Here is a 19,776-nt window from a genome sequence, read left to right as displayed (position 1 = left end):
CAGACGGAAGACCCCCAGACTCCTCGTCAGAGAAATATCTGGGATCTTCCTCTTCCTCCCACGAGGCCTCACCCTCGGTGTCAGACACAAGTTCACGGACCTGTGTCTGCAACCTCGCCCTGCTCGACTCCGTGGAACCCTGTCCACGATGGGGGCGTCGAGAGGTAGACTCCCTCGCCCGCATCGGCGAAGCTCCCTCCGCCGACGTAGTCGGGGAGCCTTCCTGGGAGGTGGCCGCGGTCGGTACCGCACGCGGTACCGACGTCGGGGACCTCAACCTGGGCGATGGGCCAGCCGGCGCCACGCTCGACGGTACCGGTGGCGCAAGCACCGCCGGTACCGGAGGGGTAGGGCGCAACAGCTCTCCCAGAATCTCTGGGAGAACGGCCCGGAGGCTCTCGTTTAGAGCGGCTGCAGAGAAAGGCTGAGAGGTCGATGCAGGCGTCGACGTCAGTACCTGTTCCGGGCGTGGAGGCTGTTCCGGGCTGTCCAGAGCGGAGCGCATCGACACCTCCTGAACAGAGGGTGAGCGGTCCTCTCGGTGCCGATGCCTGCTGGGTGCCGAATCCCTCGGCGACCCAGAGCTCTCGGTGCCGACACGGGGAGGAGACCGGTGTCGATGCTTCTTCGATTTCTTCCGAAGCATGTCACCGGAGCTCCCCGGCACCGACGAGGAGGACGTCGAATCCACCCGTCGCTTCCTCGGGGCCGAGACTGAAGAAGGTCGATCTCGGGGGGGCTGTACCGCAGGAGCCCTCAGGGTAGGCGGAGACCCACCCGAGGGCTCACCGCCACCAGCAGGGGAATGGACAGCCCTCACCTGCACTCCACCCGATGCACCACCGTCCGACGACATCAGCAGACGAGGTCCTGGTACCACCGACGTCGATGCAGCTATCCGATGTCTCGGCGCCGATGCAGAGGCCCGATGCCTCGATGCACTCGATGCAGGGGCGGCCGAGGAAGATGGTCTGGACGCTGACGACGTCGATGCACTCGAAGATCCCGGTGCCGATGCCGACGAAGAGCCCGAGAACAACACGTTCCACTGGGCTAGTCTCGCTACCTGAGTCCGCCTTTGAAGCAGGGAACACAGACTGCAGTTCTGAGGGCGGTGCTCGGCCCCCAGACACTGAAGACACGACGAGTGTCGATCAGTGAGCGAGATAACCCGGGCGCACTGGGTGCACTTCTTGAAGCCGCTGGAAGGCTTCGATGTCATGGGCGGAAAAATCACGCCGGCGAAATCAAAAGCCGAAATGGCGAAATTCGAAGCACCAAATTTAGAGGGAGAAAAAATCTCGACCGAGGCCGAAAAAAGGCCTACCCCGACGACGAAAGAAAACTTACCGGGGCAAAAAAGCTGGAAGTACGGGGAGGATTTACACGAAACCCGGCGGGGGGTTTCCGGAGCACTTCCCGACTAGGACAAAGCTTTCCCGAAGGAAAAAAACACGTTCAAACAAATTGGACGCGCGAGGTCGACTTTCCGGGGCTCGACACGGCGAAAACACGACCGTACCGAGTGCGGACAAAAGAAGACTGGCCGGCTCGAGCCGGTTTCGGGCGGGAAGACGGCCGCGCATGCGCGGTGCGCGCGGGCGCGCGAGGGCTAGCAAAGGACTTTGCTAGTGAAGTTTCCGATTGGAGGGGCTGCCGTGGACGTCACCCATCAGTGAGAACAAGCAGCCTGCTTGTCCTCGGAGAATTGCCAGGCAAGGAGGAGTTATACAGCATAGCGGGGAAAGAGATATTTCTATGACCAGCGGGAGAGCTGCTTCACCGGTTCCCCCCGCTAAGGACTCCGCTCCACTAACGCGGGAAACCGCGGGGAAGAAGCGCTCCAAGCCTATCCTCGCCAGAGTGGATGTCCCGGAAGGTAGGGGAACTCCCCGGATCGTCCCTTTACGTTTTGTATGAGGGATTCTAACAGGAATATCTATTTAATCGGCAGGGAAGGCAGGAGACCGCTTCAAACACAACCGCTCACGGCGCCATCTTGACACGCCCCCCAGGGACACTATATCTTTTTTGAGATATAGTGGAATTAGAAAAGGTGGACTTGAGGTTAAGCTGTTTGCTTAACCTCAAGTCCACACTCAGCGACAGCCCCAGAAATTCTCCTACTTCTGCAACGTACCTCTAAATGAGTGTTCTCCAAGGACCAGAGGATAGCAATCCTCACAGATGGGCGATGTCATTGGCTGGAGCCCAGATTGCGGGGGGGGGGGGGGGGGGGGGGGGGGGGGGAGTAAATAAAGCTTAAAAGCTTTTGAAAATGATCTCAGCATGTACAGGAATTTCTGTGTCAGTGTTGTCATGTGAGGCCATCTCAAATTGGTGCAGTACAAAAAAACATCACCTCCTAGGGGGAGTAGATGGTGGGTTTTATGACAACCGATATCCTGCTGTCCTTGGAGAACCCCTGTGACAGGTAAGCAACTGAGTCCTCCAAGGACCAGCAGGATAGCAGTCTTTACAGACTGCCCTTAAATAAAAAAGCGGGAAACAGAAAGGGAAAGGGAAATGGGACTTGATATACCGCCTTTCTGTGTTTTTTTGCAACTGAATTTAAAACGGTTTACTTAGAATATGCAGGCACTTATTTTAAACAATGCCAACAGGTAGAAACTGGTTTTGGTGGCAAGTAGATGCTTGCAAAGGCAACCTGGAAATAACAAAGGGCCTTATAACATAGTAGAACATAGTAGATGATGACGGCAGAAAAAGACCTGCACGGTCCATCCAGTCTGCCCAACAAGACAACTCATATGTGCTACTTTTTGTGTATACCTTACCTTGATTTGTACCTGTGCTCTTCAGGGCACAGACCGTATAAGTCTGCCCAGCACTATCCCCGCCTCCCAACCACCAGCCCCGCCTCCCAACCACCGGCTCTGGCACAGACCGTATAAGTCTGCCCAGCACTATCCCCGCCTCCCAACCACCAGCCCCGTCTCCCACCACCGGCTCTGGCACAGACCGTACAAGTCTGAACTTGCATTCTAAACCTCAGAGAGAATCAGCAGGATTAACTGTCCAAACTTACTGTCAAATTCGAAACAACATTCAGATAATGCAGTGGTTCCCAAACCTGGTCCTGGAGGCACCCCAGCCAGTCAGGTTTTCAAGATATCCACAATGAATATTCATGAGAGAGATTTGCATGCAGTGCCTCCACTGCAGCAAATCTCTCTCGTGAATATTTACTGTGGTTATCCTGAAACCCTGACTGGCTGGGGTGCCTCCAGGACCAGGTTTGGGAACCACTGAGATAATGTGATGTGAATATTTGGATGCAAGTGTATCTTGCAGTCCTGCAGATCTCTTTCATGGAAGCTGATCTGAAGCATGCAACCGTCGGGACTCTGACAGGCCCTTCAGGGGGATAATTGAATAATAGGGCACCTATGTGAGACCAAATAGGTACTTATGTACCTTTATCAAATAAGCTCCCAGAACCAGCTCCAACACTACACGCATTTACACCTGTTCCGAAGCTGTACCTAAGTGTGCACTCACATTTTTTATAAAACACACAGACAGACTGCAACCCTGCCTCTGCTCCACCCAAACTATGCTTACATGAGATTGCAGAAAAGCAGGTGCACTCCTTCCAGGCAATTCTATAAAGCTCTCTTCTATATGTAAAATAGGTTTTACAAGCAGGAGAAGCTAAATTACAGCCTCCCCAGAGTCCATCCTGGATGCACCATACAGGTCTTCATCTGACATCATCTACTATGTTACTATCAGGCTTATTTTCGAAAGAGGACGACGCCCATCTTTCGACACAAATCGGAAGATGGGCGTCCTTCTCCCAGGGTCGCCCAAATCGGCATAATCGAAAGCTTTCCGTCGCGGGGACGACCGAAGTTCCCAGGTGCATGTCGGAGGCATAACGAAGGTGGGACTTGGGCGTGCCTAACACATGGGCGTTCTTGACCCATAATTGAAAAAAGAAGGGCGTCCTTGACGAGCACTTGGACGATTTTACTTTGTCCTTTTTTTGTTACGACCAAGCCACAAAAAGGTGTCCAAAATGACCAGATGACCACCGGAGGGAATCGGGGATGACCTCCCCTTACTCCCCCAGTGGTCACTAACCCCCTCCCACCCTCAAAACATTTTTTCAAAATATTTTTGCCAACCTCAAATGTCATACTCTGGTACATCGCAGCAGTATGCAGGTCCCTGGAGCAGTTTTAGTGGGTGCAGTGCACTTCAGGCAGGCGAACCCAGGCCCCCCCCCCCCCCCCACCTGTTACACTTGTGGTGGTAAATGTGAGCCCTCCAAAACCCACCAGAAACCCACTGTACACACATCTAGGTGCCCCCTTTTACCCGTAAGGGCTATGGTAGTGGTGTACAGTTGTGGGTAGTCGGTTTTGGGGGGCTCAGCACACAAGGTAAGAATGCTATGTACCTGCGAGCTTTTTCTGAAGTCCACTGCAGGCCCCCTAGGGTGCCCGGTTGGTGTCCTGGCATGTCATGGGGACCAGTGCACTACGAATGCTGGCTCCTCCATTTGGTCGTTTCTGAGATGGGCGTCCTTAGTTTCCATTATCGCCGAAAATCAGAAACGACCAAGTCTAAGGACGACCATATCTAGGGACGACCTAAATGTCAAGATTTGGGCGTCCCCGACTGTATTATCAAAACGAAAGATGGACGCCATGTGTCCCCATCTTCAAAAAGAATAGAGGAAATGTCTTTTTTTTTAAAGGAGATGTATTTGGATTTTGCTCACACCTGTACTGTAGGTATTTCCCTGTCCCTAGAGGACTTATAATCTAAGTTTGTACCTGAGACAATGGAGGGTTAAAATGACTTGCCCAGGACCACAAGGAGACGTAATTGGATTTGAACTGGGCTTCCCTGGTTGTCAGTCCTGTGTTCTAACCATTAGGCTACTCTTCCACGCCAAACACATGAAGCATGGGTGTCCCACACTCACGTAAATATGTCTGCTATCCCACTTTGTCACGTAGTTGAAGGACACAACTCATGCTCTCTGCTAGGGCAGGTAAATAGTTCTGAGGGTCATCCAGTGTGACATGCTCCAGTTTCACATCCTGACAGTTTTCCGACACAGAAGCACAATCCTACTTTTCAGACTGGATTAGGATGATTTCATCAGAAAACCCATCTCTAAAAGCCTTTAGGGCATTCAAAACTTGCCTTTAGCTTCAGGCTATGTATCTAGGGAAGCTTTTTTTGAGCCGACCATAGGGTGTGAACATGGAGCTCCTCTACACAAGATTCCAGACTCAGGGTGGATGCAACCGTCATGAAAGCAAATTGGGTTAGCGGAATTTGGAATGGGATTTCTTTGGCCACTACACAAAAAAAATTGCAAAAAACCCTAATGACTATATCAAAGAAGTGGGAACTTATGCCTCTTTGTGCAGCAATGCAGTTACAGGCTCTGAATACACAACATTTCAAGAAAACTAGAAATTTGAGAGAAAATCCTAACTAGAGTTTTCTAAGGACAAGAAAAGCGCCAAAAGAGATGGCAGCAGAAACAGAATCTTTAATCCATGGGACTATAGGGTACACAGCTGCTGGACCATGGAAAGAGTAGAACTGAGATGGACCCACACAGCGATGCTGACACAGGAACTTCTGCACATGCTCGGTAGAGCACTTTCCAAAGCTCTTCAGCTTTGTATACACAACTCTGATCCAGGATTCGCTGAATGATGTTACGCATTTGTGAAGATTGCTACCCTGCTTTTCCACGGACAGTAGATACCATGCAATTCAGATAACCTTTTTTCTAGTCCATAAAGATCACTGGCACATAAATAAAATTTAAAACATATCATCTATACACAAAGGTCTCATAAAAAAAAGTGAATTTAACCATGGGGAACACTACACCAGACAAGTCAAATGTGTGAATGATCACCCCCTAAAACTACCCGTTGTTGCCTCCCTGTCAAAAAAAGTGGAGAACCATTGCAAGACCATCCCTTCAAGGTCAATCTCCTTCATAGACGCTAACAGCAGCTTATGCTAAACCATATCGAATGCTGCCATCAAATCTAACATATCCAATCCCTAGTCATTTTTATGATAAATCTCATTCAACAGACTGTAAAGGTATTTCAGAACTGCAATTTCTCTGGATCCCTGACAATCATGCAGTGCACCTCAGTCATATTACTAAAAATATATACATATATTCTACCCGATCTGCTCAGGTCTCATCTCCCACCTCCCTTTCACACACAACTACTTGAACATGCCATTCTCTTCCACTGTTTACTTTTAGCTCAAGCCATTCTTGATCCACTCCAGTCTGTTCTTTGCTTCTATATTCCACAGAAATAGCCCTTGCAAAAGTTTCCAATGACTTGTTCATGGCTAAAACCAAAGGCATTCACTCTATTCTTACTCTCCTTGCCCTAAGATTTCCTACCTTGGTTCTCTCCTCTTACCTCTCCCATTGCACTATTAGTGTGCCCTCTGGTGGATTTTCCTTTACCACAATCCCACGATCAACCAGTGTACCTCAAGGTTTGGTTCTGCAGCCTCCTCTCTATATATCAGTATATTCATTCACATGATGATCTCCTTTCATGGCTTTCAGTACCATCTTTATTGCTAATGACTCCCACATCTACCTCTACACCTAAAATTTCATCAGGAATCCAGGCCCAAATCTCAGCCTATTGTTTGATGTTGCTGCCAGGATGTCCTACAACTACCTTAAACCCTACATGACTGAAACAGAATTGTTCGTCTTTCCCCTGATTTCTTTTCTATTCAGTGTTAACACTGTTGTCTCAAGTCTTTTCAGCCTTTAAGCTTCAGGTTATCTTCATCATCTCCTCTCTCCTCTACACATATAACACTGCTAACATATTCTACATAACACAACAAATCTGTACCTTTCTTTCTGAACAAACTACCAGGACTCTCATCCATATTCTTGTCACTTCCTACTTAGACTGCTGCAATCTGCTCTTCAGATGTCTACCAATAAACATTTCTCTCCACTCTAATTCATGTGAAATTTAGCTGTTAGCTTATTACACCCACACAACCCTTCTTTTCAAAACACTATATTGACTCTCTACTCATTTCTGCACACATAAGTACATAAGTAATGCCACACTGGGAAAAGACCAAGGGTCCATCGAGCCCAGCATCCCGTCCACGACAGTGGCCAATCCAGGCCAAGGGCACCTGGCAAGCTTCCCAAACGTACAAACATTCTATACATGTTATTCCTGGAATTGTGGATTTTTCCCCAGTCCATTTAGTAGCGGTTTATGGACTTGTCCTTTAGGAAACCATCTAATCCCTTTTTAAACTCTGCCAAGCTAACCGCCTTCACCACATTCTCCGGCAACGAATTCCAGAGTTTAATTATGCGTTGGGTGAAGAAAGATTTTCTCTGATTTGTTTTAAATTTACTACACTGTAGTTTAATCGCATGCCCCCTAGCCCTAGTATTTTTGGAAAGCATGAACAGACGCTTCACATCCACCTGTTCCACTCCACTCATTATTTTATATACCTCTATCATGTCTCCCCTCAGCCGTCTCTCCTCCAAGCTGAAAAGCCCTAGCCTGCTTAGTCTTTCTTCATAGGGAAGTCGTCCCATCCCCGCTATCATTTTAGTCGCCCTTCGCTGCACCTTTTCCAATTCTACTATATCTTTCTTGAGATGCGGGGACCAGAATTGAACACAATACTCAAGGTGCGGTCGCACCATGGAGCAATACAACGGCATTATAACATCCTCACATCTGTTCTCCATACCTTTCCTAATAACACCCAACATTCTATTCACTTTCCTAGCCGCAGCAGCACACTGAACAGAAAGTTTCAGTGTATTATCAACGACAACACCCAGATCCCTTTCTTGGTCCGTAACTCCTAACGTGGAACCTTGCATGACGTAGCTATAATTCGGGTTCTTTTTTCCTCACATGCATCACCTTGCACTTGTTCACATTAAACGTCATCTGCCATTTAGCCGCCCAGTCTCCCAGTCTCGTAAGGTCCTTCTGTAATTTTTTACAATTCTGTCGCGAGTTAACGACTTTGAATAACTTTGGCAGAGTTTAAAAAGGGGTTAGACGGTTTCCTAAAGGACAAGTCCATAAACCGCTACTACATGGACTTGGGAAAAATCCAATATTCTAGGAATAACATGTATAGAATGTTTGTACGTTTGGGAAGCTTGCCAGGTGCCCTTGGCCTGGATTGGCCACTGTCTTGGACAGGATGCTGGGCTCAATGGACCCTTGGTTTTTTTCCCAGTGTGGCATTATTTATGTACTTTGTGTCATCAGCAAATTTAATTACCTCGCTAGTTACTCCCATCTCTAAATCATTTATATATATATTAAAAAGCGACGGTCCTAGCACAGACCCCTGAGGAACCCCACTAACTACCCTTCTCCATTGTGAATACTGCCCATTTAACCCCACTCTCTGTTTCCTATCCTTCAACCAGTTTTTAATCCACAATAGGGCATTTCCTCCTATCCCATGACCCTCCAATTTCCTCTGTAGCCTTTCATGAGGTACCTTGTCAAACGCCTTTTGAAAATCCAGATACACAATATCAATCAGCTCCCCTTTGTCCACGTTTGTTTACTCCTTCAAATAACTGAAGTAAATTGGTCAGGCAAGATTTCCCCACACTAAAGCCATGCTGACCAATTAGTCTCAGTAATCCATGTCCTTGGATGTGCTCTGTAATTTTGTTTTTAATAATAGCCTCTACCATTTTCCCCAGCACTGATGTCAGACTCACCGGTCTATAATTTCCCGGATCTCCCCTGGAACCTTTTTTAAAAATCGGCGTTACATTGGCCACCCTCCAGTCTTCCGGAACCACGCTCGATTTTAAGGATAAATTGTATTTCAGATTCCTCTTACTCACTTCTTTTTTACCTTGGGGTAGTTCCCATGTGGAATGCCCTGCCAACTGAAATTCGGATTGAAACCAACTATTTGAGATTTTTTCATAAGTTACTTAAATTTTGGTTGTTTATTAAATATATTTCCTAATTTGTACTTGATGGTTTCTTTTTTTTATTTTATTGCAATTGGATTCTGTATTTTTAAGTCTGATGTTAGCCCTTTTTGTTGTAAACCATTCTGAGCTATTGGTTAGAAACACAGAAACATGACGGCAGATAAAGGCCATATGACCCATCCAGTCTGCCCATTTTCTGTAACTTCTAATTCTTCCTGTTCCTAAGCGATCCCACATGCTTATCTCATGCCTTTATAAATTCTGGAACAGTCTTCGACTCCACCACCTCCACCGGGAGGCCATTCCACGCCTCCACCACTCTTTCTGTGAAATAATACTTCCTTAGGTTACTCCTAAGCCTATTCCCTCTTAACTTTGTCATATGCCCCCTCATTCCAGAGCTCTCCTTCATTTGGAAAAGGCTCTCTTCCTGTACATAAATGCCCTTGAGATATTTAAATGTTTCTATCACATCTTCTCTCTCCCAGCGTATACATGTTGAGGTTCATAAGCCTGTCCTTATAATTTTTGCATTCAAGAACGCTTACTAATTTCGTAGCCACCCTCTGGACCGACTCCATGGTATGTAAGATTTGATATGTTATGTTATTTGTTTCATTTGTATCCCACATTTTCCCACCTATTTGCAGGCTCAATGTGGCTTACACAATACCGTAAAGGCATTCGCCTAGTCCGGTAGAAAAACAAATACAAGGTGATAAGAGTTGATTATAGATATATGTGAATAGGTACAATGGGGATAGAGGACAGGAAGGTTAAATAGTGTCCATTATTATGGGGATTGAGGAGAGGAGATTGTGTAGTGTCCAATACAATCTTGGGTTTTGCTGTGTTGCAGTGTGTAGATGGTTATGTTGGGTCGGTGGGGAATGCCTTTTTGAACAGGTTGGTTTTTAATGATTTCCTGAAGTTTAGGTGGTCATATGTGGTTTTCACAGCTTTTGGTAGTGCGTTCCATAGTTGTGTGCTTAAGTAGGAGAAGCTGGATGCGTAGACTGCTTTGTATTTAAGTCCTTTGCAGTTTGGGTAGTGAAGGTTTAGGTATGTTCGGGATGATCTGGTTATGTTTCTGAGTGGAAGATCTATAAGGTCTGTCATGTAACCTGGGATTTGGCCATAGATGATTTTGTGGACCAGGGTGCAGATTTTGAAAGTGATGCGCTCTTTGATTGGAAGCCAGTGCAGTTTTTCTCAGAGGGGTTTGGCACTGTCGAATCGTGATTTGCCAAATATCAGTCTGGCTGCTGTGTTCTGGGCGGTCTGAAGTTTCTTTATGAGTTGTTCTTTGCATCCTGCATAGATTCCGTTGCAGTATATTATATTAAGTTCATTCATTCTAGAGCTCCTCACTATCGTCCCTCTCTTATAGTTCTGTGCAAAGGTTTAAGCAACCCTTTTAAAATTGTATGTTTCAATAAATCCCCAAGAGAGCAAAAGCTGACACACATATGATACTAATATACATTTTCCAACAATTTGTGATGCATAATTTTAACAGTGTCAAATTACAATTGGCTTAAATCTTGTTAGGTGATAAAATTCACAAAATACTATGGTTCAAGATATTCAATATCACCAGACTAATCTTCTATTAATAGGAGGATAAAACGTCAGAAGCTCAGAGAACAAACATTTTTTGTTTGAGCAAACTCAATTAGAGCTGCTTTCCTTCTGAGCGGCTTCGTCATTAGTCTCAAAAACCTCCACTTAAAAAAAAAATTTTTTAAACCTTATATTCCCAATCGGCAACACTCTCTGTCTTTAAATCAAATTTTCCCTTTTGTAATTTTCAATTCTGTTCACTTAAATCCATATAAACCAGGCAACTTAGGTTGTAATGAATGCTAACTCTACAGAGTGCTTCTGTTTCGCTACAGCTTCATTGGGAGCTTAGAAATTTATCTAGATCCAATAAATTTCATCTGGACTGCAGCTCCCTACTGATTTCATACTACTAATTATCAGACCTAGATGGCCAAATCTCAACATTTAGGTCAACCTTAGAGATGGTCGACCTAAATGTTGAGATGGTCAACCTTAGAGATGGTCGTCCCCGGTTTTCGGCGATAATGGAAACCGAGGATGCCCACCTCAAAAACACCAAATCCAACCCCTTTGGTCGTGAGAGGAGCCAGTATTCATAGTTCACTGGTCCCCCTCACATGCCAGGACACCAACCAGGCACCCTAGGGGGCACTGCAGTGGACATCACAAATTGCTCCCAGGTGCATAGCTCCCTTAACCTCGGTGCTGAGCCCCCAAACCCCTCCTCCCATAATCCCACTCCCCACAACTGTACACCACTACCATAGCCCTAAGGGGTGAAGGGGGGCACCTACATGTGGGTACAGTGGGTTTCTGGTGGGTTTTGGAGGGCTCACATTTACCACCACAAATGTAACAGGTGGGGGGGGGGGGGGGGGGGTGGGGGGATGGGCCTGGGTCCGCCTGCCTGAAGTGCACTGCACCCACTAAAAACTGCTCCAGGGACCTGCATACTGCTGTCATGGAGATGGGTATGACATTTGAGGCTGGAAAAAAAATGTTTAAAAATATTTTTTGGGGGGGGTGGGAGGGGGTTGGTGACCACTGGGGGAGTAAGGGGAGGTCATCCCCGATTCCCTCCGGTGGTCATCTGGTCAGTTCGAGCACCTTTTCGAGGCTTGGTCATAAAAAAAAAATGGAACAAGTAAAGTCGGCCAAATGCTCATCAGGGACACCCTTCTTTTTTCCATTATCGGACGAGGACGCTCATCTCTTAATCACGCCCCAGTCCCGCTTTCGGTACGCTGCCGACACGCCCCCGTGAACTTAGGTCATCCCCGTGACAGAAAGCAGTTGAGGGTGCCCAAAATCAGCTTTCGATTATGCCGATTTGGGTGACCCTGAGAGAAGGACGCCCATCTCCCAAATTGTGTTGGAAGATGGGCGCCCTTCTCTTTCGAAAATTCCCCTGATTATGGACAATATGTTGAAATCTTCTTAGTGTGGGGTGGCGGTGGTGACCAAAAAAACAAACTGAAGTTTAGGAATGATTAAGAAAGGAACAGAGAATAAAGAAACATAGAATAAAATGGAGAATATCATAATGCCTCTGCACTGTTTCATGGTGAAATGCTGGTCACTGCATCTCAAACAAGGGCAAAGGTGTCATGGCTTTGATAGACCACCTTTCTGTGATAGAACTAAAGCAATTTGCATAAATTCTATGCAGGTACTTTCTCTGTTCCAAGTGGGCTCACGATCTAAATTTTTGTTGTTGTATTTCCTCTAAAGAATAATGTTGTAATAGGCACTGTATTAAGGTGCTACTCGGCTGCGAATTACCGTCACCACTTAAATTGATTATTCTTTGATTTTACAGTTTTTATTTTCCTAGATCTTGGATCATCATTTGTGGTCGATATAATGCTAGGATAATTTCCACTTTGGATTGAATTTTCTTTACTTTTGTCTGGATCTTTATTAATGTTGTATTGCATAAATGTAAATTTGAATAAAGTATAAAAATAAAATTAAAAAAAAATAAATTTTTGTTGTTGTTGTTGTTTCAATACAATCTAAGTTTTGTACCTGGGGCAAAGGAAGGTTAAGTGACTTGCTCAGAGTCAGAAGGAGCTGTAGTAGGAATTAAACCTGGTTCCCCAGGTTCTCAGGCCACTGTACTAATCATTAGGCTATTCCTCCTTCTTGAAGGTGTACTGAAACTGGAAAAGGTAGAAAGGATGACCGAAATGATTAAGAGGACAGTGTTAACTCTCATATGAGGACAACGTAAAGAAGAGATGGATGAGGGGGATATGATAGAGGTCTACAAAATCCTGAATGAAGTGGAACAAGTCAATCCAAATTTATTGTATGTACAAAGTACAAAGACTAGAGGACACGTCATGATTATGCCTATGTCTCATTAAATTTCTGATTGCAAACCAACTACAGCTATGGGTCATGATGGCAATATAAAACTTTCATTTATTATTGTCATCATCATTATTATTTCTATTCTTGTATCCCACAGTTATCCAAAAACAAGTTTTGTTCAAAGTGGCTTACAATTTTATGGTTAGCGAGGTTACACTACTGTAATACAGTTACAAGAGAATCAACATGTCATACAATTTTACATTTAGTGAAGTTACAGTGATGTAATACAGTTACAACGTGGTGGGGTGATCTCTGTGATGTGCACAGTTAGTCACAGAATTTCTTGTAGAGGTAGGTTTTCAGTTCTTTTCTGAACTGAAGGTAGTTTGTGATGTTTCTCGTGACCTTTGGTATTGAGTTCCACCATTTGGATCCCAAATAGCCGAAACCAGCTATATATATGGATTTGTAAGTTATGTTTCTGCAATTGGGTAAGTGAAGTAATAGGTAACTTCTGGTTTCCGAGCTTGTATTTCATGGGGATAGTTTAATCAAGTCTAGCATGTATTCGGGGGACAAATGAAGTTCCATATAAAACCAATAGGAGAAAATATTTTTTTTAACTCAATGAACAGTTGAAATCTAGAACTTGTTTCCAGGGTAAGTGGTAAAAGCAATTAATGCAGCTGGATTTAAAAAAAGGTTTGGACAAATTCCTAGAGGAAAAGTATATAAACTGTTATTAAGATAGACCTGGGGAAAGTCACTGTTTATCCTTGGGGTTAAGTGCATGGAATCTTGACACTTTTGGGACTCTGCCAGACAACTGTTACCTGAACTGGCTACTGTTGGAAACAAGATACTGGGATAGATGGACCCTTGGTCTGACCCAGTATGGCAACTCTTATGTTTTTATTTAATTATTGGGATTTATTAACCACCTTTATGAAGAGATTCACCCAAGTCGGTGTGCAGCAGGTACAGTTTAACATAAAACATACAATTTTGTTAACAGCGTAACAATAGTAGAATGATCAAATTTCAGCATAAATACAATCAATGAGGTAAACTTGGAAATAGCAAATGGAAACCTAGTAATAGGACAAACATGAAAGTATCAGAAATATAAACATTTAACAGCACTGCAGAACAATCATATAACAGAAATATAATAAACGTCAGTACAATACAAGCAATACCATAATAGACAGCAAAGAAGAACATTCAAATAACAGATATAATACAATGTCAGCATAAAACCAACGAAACACCTAATAAGCAACACATTAGAACATTCCAACAACATAGATATGATGCTAATGCTGTTCTTACAATGAAACATCTTAACATGTAGCCGAGGGGCCAAGTGGAGATATAAAGATGGGGATAAGACAGGTAGTACAAAGTTAACTGGAATAAATACATGAGTGGTTAAACTCAAGACAAGTGGCAAATTATATGTACAATTAAAGAAGATATGAGGAACGGGTCTAAGTTACAGGGTGTGTGGCAAACTAGGCCAGGTGCAGAGTAAGAGAATAGTCAGTCACCGCATGTTTTAAAGACTTGGAGTGGAGGAGTGGCCTAGTGGTTAGGGTGGTGGACTTTGGTCCTGGGGAACTGAGGAACTGAGTTCGATTCCCACTTCAGGCACAGGCAGCTCCTTGTGACTCTGGGCAAGTCACTTAACCCTCCATTGCCCCATGTAAGCCGCATTGAGCCTGCCATGAGTGGGAAAGCGCAGGGTACAAATGTAACAAAAATAAAATAGATACTATTGGAGATTCTACATGGAATGTTGCTACTCTGAGATTCTACATGGAATGTTGCTAGTATTGGAGATTCTACGTGGAATGTTGCTACTATTGGAGATTCTACATGGAATGTTGCTATTCCACTAGCAACATTCCATGTAGAAGGCTGCGCAGGCTTCTGTTTCTGTGAGTCTGACGTCCTGCACGTATGTACGTGCAGGACGTCAGACTCACAGAAGCAGAAGCCTGCGCGGCCACATTGGTGATCTGCAAGGGCCGACTTCTACATGGAATGTTGCTAGTGGAATAGCAACATTCCATGTAGAATCTCAAATAGTAGCAACAGTGGAGGAGTGGCCTAGTGGTTAGGGTGGTGGACTTTGGTCCTGGGGAACTGAGTTCGATTCCCACTTCAGGCGCAGGCAGCTCCTTGTGACTCTGGGCAAGTCACTTAACCCTCCATTGCCCCATGTAAGCCGCATTGAGCCTGCCATGAGTGGGAAAGCGCGGGGTACAAATGTAATCTTTTTTTTTTTGGGGGGGGGGGGGGGGGGAGAATAACCAGGCTTTCACCTACTTTCTGAAGTAGAGGTAGTCCTGAGATAAGACACAGCCCCTCTGGGAATGAGCGTGGGGGCTACTTCATGCTTGCTGGTGGGTATCACATTGTGCGATTTCTTTTGATGAGAGAACAGTTAATGATGCTCCTTGAGAGGACTCTGAAATGTGTATAGAGGGCTGTTGTTTTTTTTTTGTTTTTTTTTAAAGTACTCTGACCCATTTTGTTTGAGGACCAGTGTTTTAAATTTAGTCCTGTAAGGTACTGGTAGCTAGTGTAGTTTTTACAGGAAGGGTGCAATGTGGTCATGTTGCTTCCAGTCTTCTTTCAGTTGTGCTGTAGCATTCTGAATTAGTTGGACTTGATGCAAATTCTACAGGGCATTACAGTAGTCCAGTCATGACCTAATGGCATGGATCACTGTGGTAAGACTTCAGCTGTCATGTCTAACCACTGTACCATGTAGAAGTTGTAGGCATTCATTGAAACATACAATTTGAGGAGGGCACCTAAAACCTTTTTCATATAACTCCCTCTCCATATACTCCTGCTCATTGTCTTTGCTCACTAGGCAAGCCATTCTTACCTCTGCCGTACTTCCCCATTACTACTTCTTGACCTATGCCTTCCACCTTGCTGTACCACACAATTGGCAGAGAGTTCTTGAGTAGATGCCTCAAAAGCTGCTTCTCTACCCGTAATTCAAAATCCATCTCCAATACCCTTTCCACAACAAAAATATTTCCTGCAGTTGTTCCCAAGTTTACATCCTTGTAGTTTCATCGTCTACCTACAGAGTTCTACCACTTCCTTTCCTTCCTTTTGGAAGATAAATAAGAGAGAGAAGATGGGATAGAGACATTTAAATATCTTTACAGAAGGCAAGCCTCCTTCAGTGGAAAGGAAGTTCTGCAAAATGGAGGCCATAAAACAATGCTGAAGTGGGGTAGACTCAGGGAATATTTATTCATGGAACAGCCTCCCAGCACAGGGAGTGGAGATGATAACTCTATCTGAATTCAAGAAAGCATACAGGACAAGTACAGAGAAGTCTAAGGCGAGGAAGAGATTGAAGGGTACTTGGTATGGATAGGCCATATGTCAGTGGTTGACAAACCTGGTCCTTGAGGCACCCCAGACAGTCAGGACTGCCTCCACTGCATGCAAATCTCTCTCATGCATATTCATTGAGGCTATCCTGAAAACTTGACAGGCTGGGGTGCCTCCAGGACCAGGTTTGGGAACCACTGCCATATGGTCTTTACTTGCTGTTTCTATTTATGCATTCATAAATCCTGAAAGGTGGTCACTCGTCCTCTGCCAACTGCATAAAGCTGATTTCACAAGCATTTAGTTTGCTTAGTATTTTATAGAATGATTTTTTTATTTTGATACTGGATTTAATTTTATATTGCATCATACCGTGTTCTCTTGCCCCAGATGGGACTTTAGTGGTGAGGGAGCTTGTCATGGGAACTGTAGGGGGAGGGGTCTATGTGATAACTATCAGACATCTTTAAGAAGCTTCCTAGGAGCACAGAGCTACACGTAGCGGCCCGATGCTCCTGAGGAGCTGAACACCGTAGCTTGTGAGGTTTTATTGCTAGCTGCATTGTTTTTACACTGTGGGAGTAATCGCAGGTTAAAGACTGCAGCTGTAAACTAAGCTGGGGTAAAATATTTTACCACAGCTTAGGAAGCAGTTCCCCTAACAATAAGAAAACTCCTCACCAGTGAATTTAAAGGGCCCTGTGTGTGTTGAAGTCTTACAGTCATAGGCATAGGCTATAATGTTATAGAGGGCCCTGGGCTTCACAAGACAGCATGCAGAAAATTGTTGTGTAAGTTTGTGCTCATAAAGTCTCATGCCCAAATCTGTACAGAGCAACACTCTTATAGTAGATAAATCCTCTTGTGTCATTCAGCTGTTGTAATTCAATATCTCTTCTGCCATATCCAAAAGTCAGTTCACACAGGTTATAAACAACTGAACAGAAACAGGAAGGAATACAATTACATTGAATTGCTCAAGTTCTAACCTTGCCCAGGGTCTACTATTTTCCTGCCAAGTTAAAAGCTCCCAAGGGCTGGTTCATTCATTTATATGTCATGGTGCCTAGAGCCCTGTGTACTGTGCTTGGGGTTACGTACATTGCATGCTGATGGGAGACACGATCTCCTCATCTAAGTCATCCAGATCATCCGTCATGATGAAATGTGTTGGCGCAGGGCGCGCTACACCCATCCAGCTGGGGTCAATGTTCAAGGCTGTGATCAGCATGTGTAGCCCTGGGTTGTTGACCACCTGGAAACCACAAAGCATCTCAATCTGCTGCCAGCGATGAAGGCGCTCTCTCAGGGCAGCCGTCACCTCACTCAGCGCCTGCCTGAAAGAAGCAGAAATGAGTTACATAAAAGCAAGCCACATTCTTACACTCCTAGTACTATTACACTCTGTCCAAATTGCTGAACAGAGTTTAACAGAGGCTGCAAACAGACTGACAGGGTGGGGGATGCCTGATGAATAAGCCAAAAATCAATAAACCCTTCAAGTGACATTATTGACATTGACAATAAACCCTTCAAGTGACATTGTCTCTTCCAAATGCTTATCCAAAGAGACAATGGCCATGGTTGGTGAAAAATCAGACAAAATCAAAGCAGCTTTTGTAATGTTATACAGTGTCAACAGATGCAAGCAGGATCATCCATCTCCAAAGGAAATGGCTGTTGACAAACATAGTAACATAGTAGATGACGGCAGAAAAAGACCTGCGCGGTCCATCCAGTCTGCCCAACAAGATAAACTCACATGTGCTACTTTTTGTGTATACCTTACCTTGATTTGTACCTGTCCTTTTCCGGGCACAGACCGTATAAGTCTGCCCAGCACTATCCCCGCCTCCCAACCATCAGTCCCGCCTCCCACCACCGGTTCTGGCACAGACCGTATAAGTCTGCCCAGCACCATCTCCGTCTCCCGCCACCGGCTTTGCCACTCAATCTCGTCTAAGCTCCTTAGGATCCATTCCTTCTGAGCAGAATTCCTTTATGTTTATCCCACGCATGTTTGAATTCCGTTACCGCTTTTGTTTCCACCACCTCCCGCGGGAGGGCATTCCAAGCATCCACCACTCTCTCCGTGAAAAAATACTTCCTGACATTTTTCTTGAGTCTGCCCACCTTCAATCTCATTTCATGTCCTCTCGTTCTACTGCCTTCGCATCTCCGGAAAAGGTTCGTTTGCAAACCAAAATCTCTCTTCCATGATTATGGAGGAGCTCCAATCTCTAAAGGTATTAATGTCACAGAATCATGGCTCATCTAAACAAATTATGATGGAGATGGCTTCCTATACAGCACAAATCTGTTGTTGTTGTTGTTTTTTTTTTTTTCAACAGAAAGTGGAAGACTTGGAGAAGATACCTTGACCCTACCATGAGACATAGTGAAAACCATTACTATACAGAAGGAAAAATCTGGTCTTACCTGCTAATTTTTTCTTCGAGTCCCAACCAGACCAGTACATAATGCACAGGTTGTGTCCGTCAGCCAGCAGATGCAGACAGAGATTTAAGAGCTGTGAGCTTTGCCATACAAAAAGGTACAGCACAGGCACAGCTCCCCAGTATTCCTATAACAAAATAAAAAAAACAAAACTGCTTACCTTGCTCGAAAAATAAAAGACTAAAAATACTTCCTGAGGAAACTCAGGGTGCGTTCCACTAACACACGGAACCCTTCAGAGTCCCCAACACCCCTGGAAAATATAAACTGAAGAACCAGAAAATTAAAACCATATCAAAGTCAAAACAAAGGGTGGGTTTCTGGACTAATCTGGTTGGGACTCAAGGAAAGAAAATTAACAGGTAAGACCAAATGTTTTCTTCCTTTTCATCCCACCAGACCTGTCCAGAACACATAAGATGTAGGAAAGCAATCCTTATTGGGTGGGATGAAGACAGCCTGTTGCTAGGACTGCTGCCTCAAAAGCAACATTTTCTCTAGTTTAACATCCAACTTATAAAATTTGTAAATGAATGCAAAGATGACCAAGTGGCAGCCTTGCACATTTCCACCAAAGAAACTGCATGAGCACTCGCCCATGATATTGCCATACCTCTGTTTGAATGAGCCCTGAGCATGGCGGGGGTGGGGTGTCTCACTATTTAAGCAGAGAGGTTGAACTGATCACCTGTTTCAACCAACGCACTATTGTCGCTTTCACTGCAGCCTTTCTGGGTCCACCAAATGATACAAAGAGATAGTCTCATCTTCAAGACTCATTTGTGACTTCCGGGTATTGTATGGACACTCCAATCCTCTTGACAAAAGGCATGCAGCTCCATAACCTGGTTAACATGAAAAGTAACTTTGGGGAAAAAGGTGGGAAATGTCCTAATCGAAACTTCTCCTTCTGTAAAACATGGGAAAGGATCTCGAAATGAAAAGGTCTGTAAGTCTGAAACCCTCCTAATCAAAGAAATAGCTACAAGACAACCCCTTCCAACCAAACAAGGAAACAAGCCAGCGCTGCTGCTTGAACCTTTAGGAAGGCCAAAGTTAATCCTTTT

At 44.8% G+C, this 19,776-nt stretch overlaps 1 protein-coding gene across 6 annotated transcripts in view; it reads right to left on the bottom strand.

Annotated features, from left to right (window-relative positions):
• The window catches only part of STIM1 (stromal interaction molecule 1), a 296,537-nt gene that overhangs the window by 36,237 nt on the left and 240,524 nt on the right, over nt 1-19,776 (bottom strand). For all 6 annotated transcript variants that reach the window (XM_030199835.1, XM_030199832.1, XM_030199836.1 and 3 more), the window contains exon 11: nt 17,354-17,589. In XM_030199835.1, the coding sequence (XP_030055695.1) occupies nt 17,354-17,589 (236 nt within the window). The remainder of the gene's footprint in view (nt 1-17,353; nt 17,590-19,776) is intronic.

The sequence above is a fragment of the Microcaecilia unicolor genome, chromosome 4, assembly GCF_901765095.1.
Source record: "Microcaecilia unicolor chromosome 4, aMicUni1.1, whole genome shotgun sequence".
NCBI lineage: Eukaryota > Metazoa > Chordata > Amphibia > Gymnophiona > Siphonopidae > Microcaecilia > Microcaecilia unicolor.
This window is presented reverse-complemented; position numbering and strand designations above follow the sequence as displayed.